At 41.1% G+C, this 18,680-nt stretch overlaps 1 protein-coding gene and 1 pseudogene across 1 annotated transcript in view; both read right to left on the bottom strand.

Annotated features, from left to right (window-relative positions):
• The window catches only part of eri1 (exoribonuclease 1), a 3,981-nt gene extending 3,328 nt beyond the window's left edge, over nucleotides 1-653 (bottom strand). The window contains exon 1 of the mRNA XM_020608549.1: nucleotides 228-653. Within this exon, the coding sequence (XP_020464205.1) occupies nucleotides 228-308 (81 nt within the window). The 5' untranslated portion in view covers nucleotides 309-653. The remainder of the gene's footprint in view (nucleotides 1-227) is intronic.
• Nucleotides 654-3,889: 3,236 nt separating this feature from the next.
• Nucleotides 3,890-18,680, bottom strand: part of LOC109964967 (transmembrane and coiled-coil domains protein 3-like) — a 36,071-nt pseudogene continuing 21,280 nt past the window's right edge.

The following is an 18,680-nucleotide window of genomic DNA, read 5'->3' as shown; positions in this document are numbered from 1 at the left end:
GCCTGACAGTGCATTTGTTTTAGTTAAGCGTACCTAATAAATTGGTAAATATCGGTATGGTATAACAGTAGAGTACTTATTTTTATGGAAACCTGTGGGGCCCTGTACATTTGAGACAGTTTGTTTAGTTTGCAGTATTCTAGAGAAATCAACGGTCTCAACGCATAAGATTGATATTGATAAGTTACCAAAAGGCGAAGCTAAGTTAGCCTCAGCCTGCTACTCACATCAGCCTTCTCATCTTCTCTTGTATTAGCCATCTTCACATTGACGTCCTTGACATGAATGTTCTCCTTGTGCTCATCCATTTACGGTAGAAGTTAATCGAGAAACGAGTCGGCAATTTAGGAAAATACTCTAATTAAACGATTCCAGGAAAACAACGCTGCTATCTAGCTTATCTGGTCGTATTAGCTAACAGTATGACAAACATTCCTACGTGACTTCTAAATGACTGTGTACTCTGAAGCAGATACTTACAGTGTTAACCCAATAACCAAGCGAACGTTACAATATATATTTAAAATAAATCACGAATAACACATTTTATCGATGTCTTGACCTCTCTAGCAGCCCCCACAGCAACATTAAACTTTTTTAAGACGGAAAGTTATTACGACTTCCGCTTTGCGCCAAAACAATACCGACTCTCTTTAGCGCCCCCTCGTGCTGTGGACGATTAAACTGTAAATTCAACCCGTCAAATACCGGATATGATGTCAGTGTCACTTAAACACTGACAGTGTTTAAGTTTTGCATTGGTTCGTGTACTACTATTACACAATCAGTTATTTTAAATGAATTATTTGAATAATTGTTCAAAAGTTTCTGTGTGTGCAAAATGGAAATGGAGTTACAATTGCATTTCATTTTGGATATTCATCTATTGGATCATAGTAATTTGATACTTTTCCATGATTATTATCATATTGTCATAATATCATCACACTGCACATACAAATTATTTAGCAGATGTTCATATTTGAAAGAATATTTCAGTGCTTCAAATTACATCACAGCAGGAAAACAAACACACAAAAGCTATGTTAATAATTTGTGTTATACAGTATGTATTCATTTATGCTCATGTGTCCTAATTACTTTGCCTCTACATTATATGCTAATATATATATTTGTGTAGTAAATGAAGGAGTAAAATCCATCCATTATCTATACTGCTTTTTCCTGAATAGGGTTGTGTGGGGCTGGAGCCAATCCCAGCTGGCGTTGAGCGAGAGGCGGAGTACACCCTGGACAGGTCGCCACTCTATCACAAGGCTGGGGTAAAATATAGTTTTCATTAAATTATTAAAATACTGTTCTTGGTAGTCATGAATAATCTTTGGCAGACTTATTTTATCACTAAGACAGTAACATATTTAATCAAAATTTTCTGCTTCCTCCCAGACTTTAATGCATATTAGATATGAGAATAATAAGAACCGCACTGTCATTTCAATTTATCAAACATAAAAGATTCTTACAATTAGGAACAGCATATCATTATGCCAGTTTGCTTCCCAAACATCTTTCCTGGCTTTGTCCTCATCTTTGCAGTGTCAAAACACTTAAAAATAGTTCATGATGAATAGCGCTGGTATTAGTAATACAGGAAGGAGATATCTATAAATAATACTGAGAAACACTTGTTTATCAAACATTTGTGAGATGTAGAGGGCATATCCTCATACATTTTGAAGCACTATTCATATCCACAGCTAGGTGTCAGTCTCCTCTCAGTTTTATTACACACCATTCATGCACACATTATATGCACCTTTAGTCTATACAGCACTGAGAGCATGAGTATGAACCGCACCTGGCCTTGTGTCGGTGTGAGGAACACTTTCCTGAGGGGAACAAACTGAGGCAGAAGCAGATCAGCATGAAGGGCAAAAAGCAGGAAAAAGAAAAGCTGCAAACCATCGTCTGAAAAAATGAAACTGAAGCCTGCAAACCAGGATGAAGGATGATTGTAATATGGACTTGTTCTATGTGTCACAAAGATAAACAAAGAGGTAGATGTCATGAGAATCAGTTAGTAAATGTATCATATGTGGCTCTGACCAAACCAAATACAATCTAAATGTCTGTCTTAATTAACAGAATTGAGACAGATTTAAACCACCAGACATCTTTGTCAGGGAATCCTTCAGGACTGAGTTCATTTCCTTTCCAGATACTCGATCTGCTACAACTCTCTCAGTTCTTTTACTCCATTACCCAAATGTTAAACAACTTATTTAAGGAGCAATGAAGAAATAATGTGTGGGGAAAAATACAATTTCACTAACACTTAAGTTCATCATTTACAGGAATACAAACACAGGTCATGACTTTTTTGGTTGCATTTTATTTTTTACCATTCAAAATAATGTTACAAATGTATTAAACTATTTTGGTATTAAGAAAAATGTGGTATATGCAGTTTTAAAGGGGGCATTTTGCCAGTCTTAATACTAAAAGCAAGCAAGCAAGCAAAATTAATTTATATAGCACCTTTCTAAACAAGGTGCTTTCCAGTAAAACATAAAAAATAATAAAAAATACATAAAACCAGATAAAACACATTTTCACAATAAAATAACACAAATGCATAGTCAAAACAAATACATCAATCAATAAAATTGTCAAAGGCCCGTGAATACAAATGTGTTTTGAGAAGTGATCTAAAAACAGTCAGGTTTGGAGCAGATCTAATCTCCTGTGGCAGACCATTCCACAGTATAGGAGCCCGAACTGAAAAAGCCCGGTCTCCCCAATGTTTCTGTCTGGACTTCGGCACTTCCAGGAACAACTGGTTCGAAGACCTAAGTGTCCTTTCTGGAGTATAAAAACACACAAGCTCAGAAATATATGAAGGTGCCAGACCATGTACAGCCTTATAGACAAACATCAACAATTTAAAATCAATCCTAAAACGAACAGGAAGCCAATGTAGTGAGGCAAGAACTGGAGTGATATGCTGTGCCTTAACTGAAACATAAAATAGCTGCAATAGTGTGTAAAACTAGCTGTTAATATATAAGCATTAGTGGTAGTTGTATACTGTATACAAGTATAAGTTTGAGGTAGTTTGCTTGCCCTTTACTTAAGAATTTCCAATTTACTTTAAAGTTGACATTTGAAATACTGTACATTTTACTAAATGTATTTGACAAGTACAGCTATTAGTTACTCTTATTTTACATAAAATTAGATGATACTTCAGTACTCTGACTAATGCTCTGTCATTTACATGCATGTTCTGTATGAATTCCATCATTACAGTAAATCAGCCCCGTCCCTGCATTACATAGTCGGGCCACTGGATAATATTCGGCATAACAGATGACATGTTAGGAAACAGAAACTCAAGAACAATCATAGAAAAACAAAAATTTATTTTTTCATTGGAAAAAAAAAAATGTTATGGAAAACTCATAACTAGTCACTTCAGTGTTACTCAGAAAGGTGAAGGTGCCTTCAAAAATCGACATGTTTGGCTTTTGAAGGGCCACCAACAGTAGAAGAAAAAAGCTGGACTGAAAAGACATCAGTCCCATTTCACCCCCCTCATCATCACAGTGATACAGGGTTGGGGAGCACGGAGCTACATTGTTCAGTTCCCGCTGCCCGATGTATGATGCCACGTTCATGTCATGTGGAAAACAGTCGCTGTCATATGGCAGATTTAAGTGTTAAAGGCTGCTTGGGAACAGGGCAATGGACCTGATTCCTCTAGGTTACTAGCATTTAGTATCTGAGCTCACGAACAAACACATATTTCACGTTAAACAACCCAAACTGAGCAATCATAAGTTTGACAATACTGTATACTAACAGGGCAGGACTGGCTGTGCTCATTTCAGACATCATCTCAAAAAAGTCACTTCTCATGAGTCAAATGTGAAAATGTTGAAAGGATTTATTCAAGAAGAGAATGATTAAAATGTGCAGCAGCAATCACTCATAATCTCTTTGTGGTTTAAAACAAGTTTTGATAGGTGGGAATCTTTTCCAGGTTGGACTGAGCTGTCAGAAGACTGTTATTCCCACCGGACATGAACGCAGCACAACAATAAAAGCTTCACACAGAAGTTGATTTGTTCTGTTCACTTCACGAAAAGGCAGTTCAGTAAAACCTTTAAGTCAAATGTGCACGAGCCTTCTCTCTAACTGTTAAGGAGGAATCACAGACGAGCTTCGCTTCTCTTCTCCTTTCCAAGCTTAGCACAGCTTTCTGCATTGGAACCAGGTCTCAGAAAAGGCCTTCCTCACAGTTGACATGTTAGCTAGTCGATGCTAAAGCTGCAGTCTTTGGAACAGAGTAAAAGCACATCAACTTACAAAGCATGTTTTTTTTTTCTTCCTTCCTCAAGAACCTTTAAGAAGCTACCCAAAAACACATAAAACTGTACATGAAGAAAACCCTGAAGCATCAAGTTAACACAACCGGAGACAGTTCATAGGCTGGGAATAATCTGACACTTTGGAAAATGTGCTTATATGGTTTCTTGTTGAGCGTTTTATGCTAAATGGAGCTATACCTAGCAGTTGCTTAGCTTAGCATAAAGACTGGAAATGGGGAAACGGCTAGCCTGGCTCTGTCCTTAGAAATATAAAAATGGCATGTTGTGGTTGGGTGTTACGTTCCAGGACGTTACTGTATCCATCCAATAAATAGTTCCACACGTGACGCCCAGTGAAACCACAAAACTGTCATGTAACTGTTGTCTGTTGTACAGATTAAACAAATGAAACCTATAGAGCCGATGTAAAATCAGAAGCTCAAGGTTCTGAAGGAATAAAGTCTCATCTGGCAAAACTGAACTTTGTGAACATTAGCAGGCTAGCGGTTTTCTCCATTTCCTCCCTTTATGTGGGGCTAAACCACCCATCTTCTGGTTTTAGCTTCATATTTAGCATGCACATGTGAGCGTGGCATCAATCTTCCAAAACAAAATTTCCAAAATGCTGGACTATTCCTTTACATAACACAAGTCTAGACAAACACAAGCAGGCATACAGGACATCGGTACTCAGACTTAACACACCTACAAAAACGTCCTTTTGAATGAGACAGATAAGAAGAACATCACACTAATACAGAGCAGTGAAGTGCAGACACAAATCGAGCTTCAGGTGGACATATCATGCTTGTGTCACAGCTGGCTGGTGTATGAGGAGGCATCGACTGGCAAACGCACATCTGCAGGTGAGTGAGTGAGGTGGTCCTATAGCAGACGCACTTCCCTTTAAGGACAGGAAATGATCTGTTTCCACGCCTCAGTAGAAGAAGCCCAGGTTTTTATACTTGGACTGGCCTGTTGTTGTGCCACTCGAGTCTCCTGATGACCCGATGGCCGATACTAATCAATTCCATCTGATTTATCTCTACTGATCCAACAGTTCTGACTGTAGTGACTCATTGCTGTGGCAACTCTGTGCTGTGTTTATGTCTGCACCTTTAGTATTCCTGGTACAGCTTTGTCACACTTCTGTTCAGTTGTTATATGAGCTTACATCTGTGTGTTGTTTGTTACAGTTCCTGTGGAGGTGCATTCTGGGTAAGGCTCCCAGCCCTTTCATAAATTTGTGTGGACACCGTTTCGATATGCAAAGCACAGAGTCATAAACCAAGTCACTGCAGAGCCCAGGCTCATAGAGGAACCAGGGTTGGTGTAAGGCTACATGAAAACACCTCCCCAGGTTTTGTGGAGACCTGGACAGTCTTTTGGTCTCACTGGTACTCCTGGCTCAGTGTGGGAGGAGCAATCGTTCCAAAGCACACTGCAGATGTTCCCAGTTCTTCCACAGCAGTGCTAACACGCACACACCCACACAGGTGAGCGCCACATGTAGGCGGCTCCGCAGCAGCGGGGCGGTAAACTTGGCCACTGTGGAAACACACACCAGAATCACGGTGACGATGGCCAGCATGATGTTGATGCATTTCCCCAGCAGCACCTTGGCATCGGCGTTTTCCAGCTGAACTGTCTGTTGCTGTTGCTGCTGCTGGAGCTCGAGCTTCAACACGCGAGTCTGGCACGACTCCAGGACCTCCTGCATCAAAGGTCAAGGTCAAAGTGTTTATTTCTCATATGCACAGTTAGGAAACGTGTTTCCCTGTACAATGAAATTCTTACTTTGCCGTCCACATGAATGCCACAAAATACAAATGAAATATAAAATAGATAAATAAGTAACACAAAATCTAACCTGGTACAGCTTTGTCACACTTCTGTTCAGTTGTTATATGAGCTTACATCTGTGTGTTGTTTGTTACAGTTCCTGTGGAGGTGCATTCTGGGTAAGGCTCCCAGCCCTTTCATAAATTTGTGTGGACACCGTTTCGATATGCAAAGCACAGAGTCATAAACCAAGTCACTGCAGAGCCCAGGCTCATAGAGGAACCAGGGTTGGTGTAAGGCTACATGAAAACACCTCCCCAGGTTTTGTGGAGACCTGGACAGTCTTTTGGTCTCACTGGTACTCCTGGCTCAGTGTGGGAGGAGCAATCGTTCCAAAGCACACTGCAGATGTTCCCAGTTCTTCCACAGCAGTGCTAACACGCACACACCCACACAGGTGAGCGCCACATGTAGGCGGCTCCGCAGCAGCGGGGCGGTAAACTTGGCCACTGTGGAAACACACACCAGAATCACGGTGACGATGGCCAGCATGATGTTGATGCATTTCCCCAGCAGCACCTTGGCATCGGCGTTTTCCAGCTGAACTGTCTGTTGCTGTTGCTGCTGCTGGAGCTCGAGCTTCAACACGCGAGTCTGGCACGACTCCAGGACCTCCTGCATCAAAGGTCAAGGTCAAAGTGTTTATTTCTCATATGCACAGTTAGGAAACGTGTTTCCCTGTACAATGAAATTCTTACTTTGCCGTCCACATGAATGCCACAAAATACAAATGAAATATAAAATAGATAAATAAGTAACACAAAATCTAAGGCACTTTAAGCAGCAATATAATACAAATATATAAGAATATAATAAGAGAATGTATGCTGCATGGGAGCAGCATGTGCAGCAGTCAACAGTCAATGTGCAATTATGCATGTGCAAACAGAGAATGTAAACAGTACAGGTCGACAGTACATTACGTATTTCCTGGTAATAAACTCCTCAGCTGTTTAGGAGTCTGATGGCAGAGGGAAGGAAAGAGTTTTTCAGTCTGCATGCACACACACATCACAGGATTAGGGTCAGGGAAATATATGTGAGAGCTATGATACAGGGGAAGGAGAATGAAACCGGATGAGATACGACTTCAGCTGCATTAGAAATAAACTGGTTGTGTATCACATTAGAAATGAATGGAGATGCTGTAGGCAAATCATCTGGTGTGTGACAGTCCTGAAATAGAGTTCCATGTCCTTTCTCTCACAGTCTCACTAGTCTTTAGTTTAAAGCAGGGCTTCTCAAAGTCCGGACTCCAGTCCGGATCTAGACCGGCCGACTAATCAATCTGAAGCAGGAGCTGGCCAGTATTGAGGAAAAGGTGGCTTACCAGGCCTACGAGAGGGCCAGGGACATAGAGGTAATGTGGACATACACAGTTGGCTTATAAGAAGCTGTTTAATGCACCACATGCTCACATTTAGCATTTACAGTAAGATGCTTCACTCTGTATAGTCCCTTCTTTGAAGAGAATGTTTTATACTTATCAATAAATTGTTAGTTTTGTAGAATATAGTCTATTTGGCGATCGTTAGGGTAGGGTAGAACTTTATTGATCCCACATTGGGATCAATAAAGTTACAGACATCCTGGATCTTGACATTGTTGTCTTGGCAACATTGACAACTGGCGAGTGTATGACGTTTAACGTCAACAAGTGACAGAGCTCAAGGGTCGGCTAACGGGCACCCTAGCTAATGGCTAGCAGACGTTCACCTTTTGACCTTCGGGCTCAAGAAAGCGAGAATTCGGTGTCTTCTGCCAGTGTACATTACGTCACCAATGCGGTGAGAATGTCACTATCCTAATGTGCAAGGAAGAGAAAAGCTGACTAAGCAAAGGTGTCTCTATATTTTTGTCCTCCCTGGTTACATACATGAGAGGGTCAAAATATTAGGAACACCACTAAATTGATGTGTTATAATGCAGTCCAGTACAACACCACCTTTATCTATGACCTCAATAATAAGCATATAATTGAATTTATACATTTATTACAATTTCACAAAAAAAAAAAAAAACACATTTTGTTCATGATCACAGATGTTTAGGCAGAAGTGTTGCATTGAAGTGCATACAGATGTACAGGCCTACCTAATAAAATGGCCAGTAAGTGTAGGTTGCTTGTAAGTTATAAGCAAGTTTAATAAAAGTCATCGGCTTATCACTAATTGGGCCTTTGACCTTAAAGTTAGAGAACCCTTGTTCAGTTTTTCCTTAAAAAAAGAGGTTTCTAACCTCACTGGAATTCCTCTTTTTAATAAATAAATGAATAAAGAACATTTATTTAAGATCTAACTGGAGGATTATAACCTAAAATGTACCTTGGGATTGATAGTTAACCTAATTAATCTCTTGTACTAAGTGAAGTGCTCCAGCTGTAAGTGAGGTAACACCGTCAGGATCAGGTGTTTCCCATCTAGTAGCAGAGGCGCTCCAGAATAGTTTGTCCACAGTAATATGGACTGTGAACAGTGATCTTTGCTTGATAACCGACTTTCTGTCCATTGTTTATTCAGATGACCATTTCAGTTCTGGAGTGAAGCATCTTACTGTAAATGCTAAATGTGAGCATGTGGTGCATTAAACAGCTTCTTATAAGCCAACTGTGTATGTCCACATTACCTCTATGTCCCTGGCCCTCTCGTAGGCCTGGTAAGCCACCTTTTCCTCAATACTGGCCAGCTCCTGCTTCAGATTACTGGTCTCATGCTGGTGGAGGTCTGTCAGGTCATTTAACTGGTCCTCCAGCCGCTCACACCTGACAGACAGAAACAGCCGCCCACACAGAGCAGGTGGAGGCAGGAGAGAGAGGAACAGTACAGCAGTTCATCTAATACTGCAGCTAAGCTACTGAGAACATTTGCCCTTGGTTTGACTTAGCAACAGTCTGTGTGAGAAGCTCCGCATCACTGGAGTCAATTTGTTTTACAGCTGCAGCAAAATATCAATTTGTTATATAGATTTGTTTTTATCAAAAATACTTTGATTACAGCCAGGGTATTGATAAACTCCTGATTTGGATCCTTTAGATTTCTACTGTGACCAAGACGCACACTTCGTGGAACATCTTATGTTTGTAAGATAAATCTGTCACTGCTCCTTTAGGGGCGAATTACATAAGTGTGATCCTGTTTCTAAATGAACTCAAATGTACTTTAGCATTTCCGCAGTGTGTTGCTTGTTTTTGGCCAACGGTACCAGTATATCTGCAACAAGCTGATTTATTTTGGAATCTCTTGTTTTAAGAGAGATTGTGATGGCCTTGACCTGACTGATGGGTTGAGTTGGGATCATTATAACCACTGGTAATGAACAGCTGATAAACACAAACTGAGGAAGCAGGTTCACGTGGACTGTTGGTTCAATTTAAGAGAAGAAAAATACTACGATATGCATGTGCTTTCTCTTCTGTGCATTTGTGACTGGATACACAGTACGTGTTCTGTATGGAGATAATATGACACTAATACTGCTACAGTCAGTGGTTTGATTCCCACATGGGTAAACCATCCTACCCACATGTGTCCTCATGCTGTTCTCACCTGTATCTCTCCTCTTGTATCACCTGTGTGAGGTAGCTGTAGTCTCGTTTGAACGTGGCTCTGGTGCTGGGCTGTCTTGGCTACTGTGTTGGCACTGCCGCTCAGAGCCCGTGCCGCACCCTCCACACGAAGCCCTGACCCCGTCTCCATGCTCTTCATATGGGCAATATTGTCAGCGCTGCCGAACTTGTTCCTGATTAGGTTGGCAAACTCACGTGACTTGTTGAAGAAGAAGGGCGGCGAGAGCGACACACCAGGTCCAACGGTCTTCACTTTATCCAGCGCCGGGTGCCGTCCGGTGGCGCTGACATCCCGCAGGCTGCCCTCCTTACTGTGAGTCCCAGACTCCTTGCTGCTGCCATCCTTGTGGTTGTGCTTCCCATTGGTCTCGCTGTCTTTCATGCGGCGGTGATACTGCTCCAGCTTCCTCTGCAGCCGGGCAATAGACTGCGCTGACTTCTGGTTCTTCTTTTCAAAGACCTGACGTATCCGCGACACCTGCTGCTTGTCTGCGTTGCTCACCAGGTTCAGGTATTCAGCCACATTCTGGTCCCGAACAGTCTGCTCCACCTTGATCTGTTCTGTCACCTAAAAGAAGGACGAAAGTAACAAATGTTTGAAAATGTATATGAACGTGTATTAAGATAAGAACACTGCACTCCTCACTTTTATTCCTATTACTGACCTTACCTGACCTTTCTCACTCTACAGTAGAGTGCATACTATTACTTTCAGAGATCAGTCATTTCTAGCTCATTTTATTCTACTGAAATTGATTGATTTTCCCTTTTGCTGTGATTTTAAATGTTATTCTAAGGCATTTCCTACACTGAGTTTTTGTGTTTGAAACGTGCTTAACTGAAGAAAAACTACTCCATTTGCTGTGAGAGGTCAAATTAATTTGTGCTGAGGACCAATGTTGTGGAGGAAATTTTTCTGAGAAAATTGAATACAACTACTTAATAGTTGTTACATTATCATAACCATCATTTAATGGGAATTAGCTCAGTACTGGACCTGCTGTCGTAACTGCTCTGAAAACTATGACTAAACAAAGCTAAAGAGACATTTAATCTTTTCTTTGTGTGACGTTTGACCAGATGGCTGCATGTCACATGTGTACAGACGGGTCAAACAATAAAGAAACCATACAGGATGTGAGTAATGTTTCCTTGCACCTTGAGGATCTTCTGCTGCAGGCTGTCGATACCCAGCGCACCCTTGGTGAAGTCCAGTCCCACTCCGGCATGTCCATCGCTGTCCACCGTGTCCAGATTGGACTCTGAGCCGCCGCGACGAATGGGCACTGGGACGCTGAGGATGTTGACATCGCAGCCGCTGCGCTCCGCCTACAGACACACACAAAGCAAGGAAGACTAATGGTATAATGCTTCATTCAACACCTTCAGAGGGGAAATGGCACCTTTTCTCAAGTACACCAAATTGTATACTTGCAAAGAAACTAAGACAAAAGACATGTTGGTTCAAAAAGTAAAACCCTTTGCAGACAGACTCTGACATCTACACAGATTTTCATACTAAACCATGTACCAGCAAGAAGAGTCTACCACCATGTAGTACTAAGAGATGTGCCCCTTGCAGAAATGCTTCTTTCATCTTCCAAGTTCATGTTTTTAGATCCTATCTGTTAAAGGTACACCATGACACAAAATGACAGCAGAGCTATCAAAGAAAGAAGATCAAAAGAGTACCGAGTCTTAAGAGAACTCCTGACTGGAGGGAAAAACAGCAGCTGATGAGACAGTAAATCTGCCTTAAGACTGCACCATGGTCAGTCGGAGTAACGATGATGAGCTCGGGGCTCCAACCAACCAACCCCCCGGTGCCTTTTGTACTAAAAATCCATTCTCTGCATTGACAAAAGCAGATGATAATGCAAAGCAAGCTAAAATATTACCAAGTGGTAACTCTCGTTGCCACGGCAGCAAAACGCACACACAGACGTAGCTCTGAAATACACACATATTGCTGACATATCCTGAGGACGTCGTTTTGCTTTATTATTTTTATCTTTTTCTTACACCAACAAGAAGAACACACTGATTGTGTCCTATAGCTTTTAGCCACACAGCCAACGATGCAGCCTGCAGTCAGAAGCCAACAACCCAAGCACTGACCAACAGTCGTACAGTATAACACCGTTTAACATCCTTTATTACTTTTGCTCCTAATTATAGATGGCCATCACCCTCAGAAGAACACACACACACACACACACACACACACACACACACACTGGTCCAACCGGACAAGAAACGCAGCCAGAACAAATAATACAGTCACTAAAATATCGAACATTTGCTGTTTGTAGCCTCAAACATAAAAGGTTTGCTTGTTTTAACCTGTCTTTAATTTTAAAATTTTAAGATTAATTGACTGTTCCATATTTTAATTTACACTTTCATTTTGTTTATACAACTGCTCATTTTTGCTGTATTTTCTATAAATTCTGTCTCAGTACATGATAACCACAGACCTTATTTCAGGCATCCAACGAAAATCAATTTAAAAACCTAAACCCACTGACTTCAGGGCGAGGGAGCAGGATATGTAAAGATGCAACTCGTTTCCGAGTTTTAGGACTCACTACTACGGCACTCTATATGCACTACGTGTTCATATCAATGTGACTTTTCTTTGCGATACCAGTGCTGGCGTCCCACAGCTGCAACACTGGGCAGTAAAGGGTAAATCGGCAAAACAACATAAATTTGAAAAACTGAAATTCATGAAGTGATGATCAGCTGCAGCCTGAGTTGTCTGAGAAAGCATTTAATGATTTGTATTAGCTTGTGAGCCCAGGGCATAGAACACGGTTACAGGACATCATTTTTATATGGCATCTTATATTAAAAGTCTGTTCCTAGACTCCCAAACAGACAACCTTAATTCATCTTCTTTTACACTTGTGATCAGATCACACTTTCATATGCCACCTCTCACACGCTGGTGATAAACCAGCTGCTTGCAGTGGATTCAACTGTGGGAGTGTGTAGCTGACGGTGCCTGACGCTTGGCAGTCCACACACGTACTGGGCATCCACTGGAGCCTGGCTCTGAGGGTGAGAGGGGAAAATATTCATGTGAACAAGAGGCATCATATGTCTGAGAGGACATATGAGCACTACTCATCCTGTGACCCTGGTCTGCACTGAGGTCATTCAGATTATTATGCAGATGGGTGGGCACGCAGCCAAAACACACACACACACACCCCAGGAAATATAAAGGAGATGTTTAGTTGAACCTAGGTGATTCAACTCATCTCCAAGAAATAAAAAATGTATGAATATGTGTGTGCTTCCCTTAAAAGGTTAAACATGGGCTCCGGTAAGTTTCCACAGAGGAACGACTATGCACTTACCAGCTGCTGCACAAACGCCCCAAATCTCATTTTCCACAGCCTGAGTGACAATGCTAAGAGAAATGTGAGATCCTGGGGCTTAGCTGGTTCATTTACATACCATCTGCAGCTTCATGGGTTCAGATCGGGCCTGGAAGCTCTGATGCATATCAAACACTTACGTCTATATATATATACATACACAGAAATCTCACATGCATGGTCTGCTGCTTTTCAGTTGTTTCTTTCAAGGAACACTGGCTACAGTAAAGTACAACTACTCAAATCATTCAGCTAATCCTTTTGGAAATAATTTGTCGATAATTTGAAAATTAATCACCAGCAGCTTTGGTAAGAGCCTTGTTTATGAAACACAACTTGTGCTGCCTGATATGTGTGGTGGTGTCATCACACGTCTTGCTGTGTCCAACCAACAAATCCAGAGATATTAAGTTCATTCTCATGTCTGACAAAGAAAATCATCAGTTCCTCACATTAAGAACGTTGATTTTGCTTCCTTTTTGCTTCCTAACAGCTGCTGGTTAATTTTGCATCAAGGAACTGACTAATGGTTTCAGCTCTAGGTTAGTGAATGGCTTAGTGAGGCAAAGTGTTACTGACAATTTTACATTGTCAAATGTAATCAAACAGCTGACTATGTTCTAATCGGCTACATGTCTGAACTGAAGTGGTCAAATTGCCGGTAAGGGCGTGGCCAACATGACGACAGTGCTACAGCACAACTAAAACGATTCCTCTGGTTCACTGGCTGCCCAATGTCTTTATTCACTGATGATCTTTGCTCTCTCTCTTTCACTAACACCAAAAAGCAACTGCTACACAGCTACATGTAGCCCGCATATTCCTGGGCACTGTCTGAAAGGGGCTTTAGACACAACAGGTGAATCCCAATTTCCATTGTTTCCGTGTTTTCCTTGTGTCCTAGTCCCGCCCTTGTAGGATGCAAGGACAAACTGTGAGGAGAGAGGAACAAGGAAATATGTTTTGACACGAGATGTCTTTTCCTCTGATCCGTAATGTGAAGCGTCAGTCACAAACTGACTTCCAATAAAGGGGCGTGTCAATCCGTTAGAGACATCTACGAAGGATGCACTCCTGTGTCCCAGGTTATTGCTCCTCCAGGAAGCCTCCTTGCTCCTCAGTCCTCAGACGAGAAGTAAGAGCTTTGGAGCTCTTACTTTCATCATGGCGACCGACTTCTGGGTCAACAGAGGACTGATAAAATAAGGGAACTGGGATTCTCCTAATGAGGGAATATGTTTTAGAAGAACACAACAACGGAGCACCTCAGCTGCTCTGGAAACACTTTACTAAAAAGTCTCCACTGCTCACTTTATGGTAGTTTCTCCTTTCATTCATCACCCATCTGTATATGATCCTTCCTACCTAAAAAGAATATACAGCAACTCTCTAGACAAACATGGAGATGTAGCACAAACAAAGTACTCAAGTTCAGACAAGCTTAATCCAGCAAACACAGTCATATTCGCCATAGTCGCTCTGTTCCAACAAAGTTAAGAATGGCGGTTAATGGCTGTACTTCCTGAGGGTTTGTGCACCAAGACTAATGCTGCCACCGTATATGGTACGTCTTACACAACCCACTGAACCTGCCATTCATATCCATTCAGCCTGTGAGACAGAAAGCAGGGAAGCGTGTCGTGCTGGCAGACGACTGAACTCCTGTCTGGAACAAACAGAAATAGGTATGAACTGAATGATCCTGCTATATGAAAACCAAGTGGGTCCCCAACAATGATATGCATCATTACTTTGTATGGGCTATTAAATATTGTGTTGTATCATTTTAATATGATCTCAGTGGAACTAGGCTCCAGCTCCAACAATTCTGTATTTTTTTAGCTGTTACATCACCACTGTAATAACTTCCCTGGTCTCCAAAATAAACGTCTATGTCTTCAGCTGAATTCAAACTGATTTTAATCATTAAAACAAGGAACTCCCATGAAAGCAAAACCTCCGACTGTCTTTATAGTGTGTATAATTTTCAATGTGCAAAGTCACAGAAATAATAAAATGATTGTTTGAAAAACACAAACTGGTTTTGGTGACAGAAAATTCTCTGGGTGTGTTTCCAGTTTTAATCTTTTCCAGTCAAGCAGAAAGCAAAGTTCAGTTCACCTGTGACAGAGAAAGGACTGTTTAAGGCGAGATGTGAATCGGACTGGAGAGCCTCCGCTGTGACTCTGTGACCAGAGAGAGGAGCCGCAAACATGCACATCTCACCACAGGGCCCCAGAGATACACCAGGGAATGAACGGAGAGTAAAACAGTCACAGAGCAGGTGGAAAGTGAGAAAGAGAGTCTAGGCAGTATTCGGCACTGCGCCAAGGGCTCAGCCTCATCGAACACAGGATCTAAGGAGACAGTTGTGTTACAGGCTGTAAAGCCCTTTCAGGCAAACGTGCGAGTCTGAATTTGAGCTATAGAAATAAAAGTGACTTGAATGGGAAATAATGCAATATTATTCTTTGTCAGCTTTGTGTGGAATAGACAGTTCTGTTGTCCAAATGAAAGATTCCAAGCAGGATGTAAACAGAAAGCAAGCAAAATAAATTACTACAGGTGATTCTTCACCTAGTTTTCCAGCAGTAAAGGACGTTACATGTTACTGGACATACATTTTATTATTTTAGGTGGGATTAAATATTTGGATTTTCTTTACTAATGATTATTCTCATTACTGATTTATCTGTGGAATACTTTCTCAAGTGATTACTCGCTTGTCTATTTAATGTCTGTCACAAGGTCCTAGAGTCATACTTGACCAAAAGTCTAAAATAAATATATTCAACTCTGCAATAAAAAAAAAAAGCAGCCAATTATCACACTTTTTAAAAACAGGAATTGGATGTTTTGTTGCCAATTCATTTCTAACTGTCTCACAGTAATTCTGACACTACTGTCAACCACATCGCTGAACCCCGACTGTTCAGTGCCAGATTAAATCAGACTCATCAAAAATCTTCTAAGTCATTTCTGGAAACTGTCTACTTATACTACCTTTTTATCATTTAATGTGTAGGTGTAACATGCAAATGCATATATGTGTATTTATACCCACATGTGTAAACTGGAATTTTATCAGTCCTGTTTCCGGATTATTGCTAATGGACTGTAACTTTTCACTGACCACTTCTCTTTTTGTATATTTATGGTAATCACTGATTTTCTAAAGAAACAGTACATGCACTTACTATTGTCATATTATTATAAGAGAGTCAGGAAGCTAAGGCCGCACACTGCCAGACTCAAAGACCTCCGTATATGTTTCTGCCTTTGCATTGCTTTGACAACTTTACCTTTGCTCTACCTTCAGCAATGCACACGCCTGCTCCGAGGCCAAACCTAAGGTGGGGCTGAGGGGAAGTCAACAACGTGCCTGATTGCTGTATCACAGCAGCAACTGAAACCCAACTTCAAGTCTTAACAGGCCACTCTCTGCACACGCCCACACATACACTGAGGTGGTGGCTGGCAGAGCAGGACATGTCCACGCTATACGTTATACAAACACAACAGCAGTGTCAAAAACGTGACGTCAGAGGCGCACTTGACTATTACTATTTCAAAATAACCCTGACACTGACTTAGTGCTGTTCCCTTATCATTCACCGAAATTGTAATTCCAAGAGTCAGGGCACTTATGAGTCAACGCTGCTTTCATTATCAGGTTTAATTCAGCTTCTAAACCCACTTCATTAGATTCAATAGCACATTAATCATTAATCAAATCTATGCACTTGACTTGTCACTGATGGATCACAATAGGAAATGAAAGCAAAGTGTATGAAAAGCATTTAGCATCATTTCCTCCTCTTACATGGGGCAGTAAACCACGTGATTCAGGATGTAAAAGGGCAGCTGACTAATGCACTGGCACAAGTGCTAATGAATTAAAGTGCGTTGAAATACATGTGGAAGAACACGTTAATGGAACTGTTTAAAATCACTTGAAGGATCAATACAAAACAGGATCCATTACTAAAAGAGCATCAACTCTGAAAGCAGGTCAATGCTTACATTTGTCTTATGTGCCATTTAACTGATGCCTATTTAAGCAATTTACAGTTTGTAACTTTTGCAGCTTCTCTCTTATCGATGTCACAGTCACTTAAATCCAAAGTTACAGTAACCTTTACAAAAACTCTTGACTGGCCAGAGACATGGGGGTTAAAGGTAAATTGGCAAAGGATTTATACTAAGTGTCAAAAGAGAAAGGTTAATAGAAATATATGGCACAATATCAAAAGTTGTATTATCACATAACTGTATGAAATTTGCATTTGTCTACACTTTAAATGCAATGTTATGTGAAATGTGTGCTATGAGATAAGATGCCAAACCAGTCGAGTTCCTAAGAACTCTCTGTAGTTTCTATAGAGCATGAGAGTGTCTAGAGCGGCATGGCCCAGGAAAACACCCCAGAGCCTCGACAAACCACAGATGGAGGGATGAGGGCATGTCGGACACTGCCTGAGATGTTCTGCTCACACATTTAAGCTGCGACCTAAGATGCTCCTAGAGCAAAGAAAGCTGGGTGGTGACTTACAGAAAAATCTATGAAGGAACAGAAAACAGGATAAACAGAATAAAGCTAGAGTCACTGAGAAAGGACAGACTAGTGTAGCAGAACAACCAGGACTGAAGCTGTTCTTAAACACAGCAGCTAAATGCTAATGCCAGCATGCTAACATGAACATCACCTACAATGGATAATTAGGGTCACAGATCATTTATATCTATGCCCCTGACTTCAACTGGATGGAAGCAGGAAGTAAGCTGGCCTTTCTATGGCCACAGTTCTGGAAATTCTTTTAAAGTGCTGATAATGTTTACCACTTTAACCATTTTGGTTTTGCACATTATCATGCATCTACATGTTACATCTACAAATTAGCACTGTACACAAGGTACAATTGAGCCTGAAGGGAATTAGTAAATATTAACATATTTCACTACATGAAAAGTGCTGAGAATCACCAGTCATTAGGATTCAGCCTCTGGGTATCACAGATATCTGTACAAAATTCAGTCTGTCCATTTAGTTTGCACTAAATTGGTGGACTGACACACTGAAGCCATTTGCATGGCTAAACTAGTGGTTCATGAATGTGCTTTGCATTGCATCGTGTGCTTCTGAAGACACAAACCACGTTTAGCACAAACTCATGTGCTTCCTGATGCAGAGAGGATGTTTCCACTTGTCTCCACTCTGCAGCAGCCTGGTTACACAATGAGATGGATGAGAGCTGACAACAGCTTTTCATAACACCGACTATGCATTTTGGAGCAAGAAGCTGAAACTCTCTGCCCCAGTACAGGACACATGATCAGCTCTAAGAGCAGAGTGGACGGTGCATAGCGTTGCAGCGTGCAGTGATCTGGTCTTATCTGTCTGGAGCAATTAAACTAATGTCTCTAAACAAATGATACGTGACACTGAAGTTTATATCATTTCATCTAAAGTTGATATGGAACACTTCCCACAACTTAAAGGATCATTTGAACAACACAGAGACATTTAGGTAAGGGTGCCTTTTCATTTTATATATA

This window comes from Monopterus albus, unplaced genomic scaffold, assembly GCF_001952655.1.
Source record: "Monopterus albus unplaced genomic scaffold, M_albus_1.0 scaffold94.1, whole genome shotgun sequence".
Lineage (NCBI taxonomy): Eukaryota > Metazoa > Chordata > Actinopteri > Synbranchiformes > Synbranchidae > Monopterus > Monopterus albus.
The sequence above is the reverse complement of the archived record's forward strand: the minus strand, read 5'-3'. Positions and strand labels throughout refer to the sequence as shown.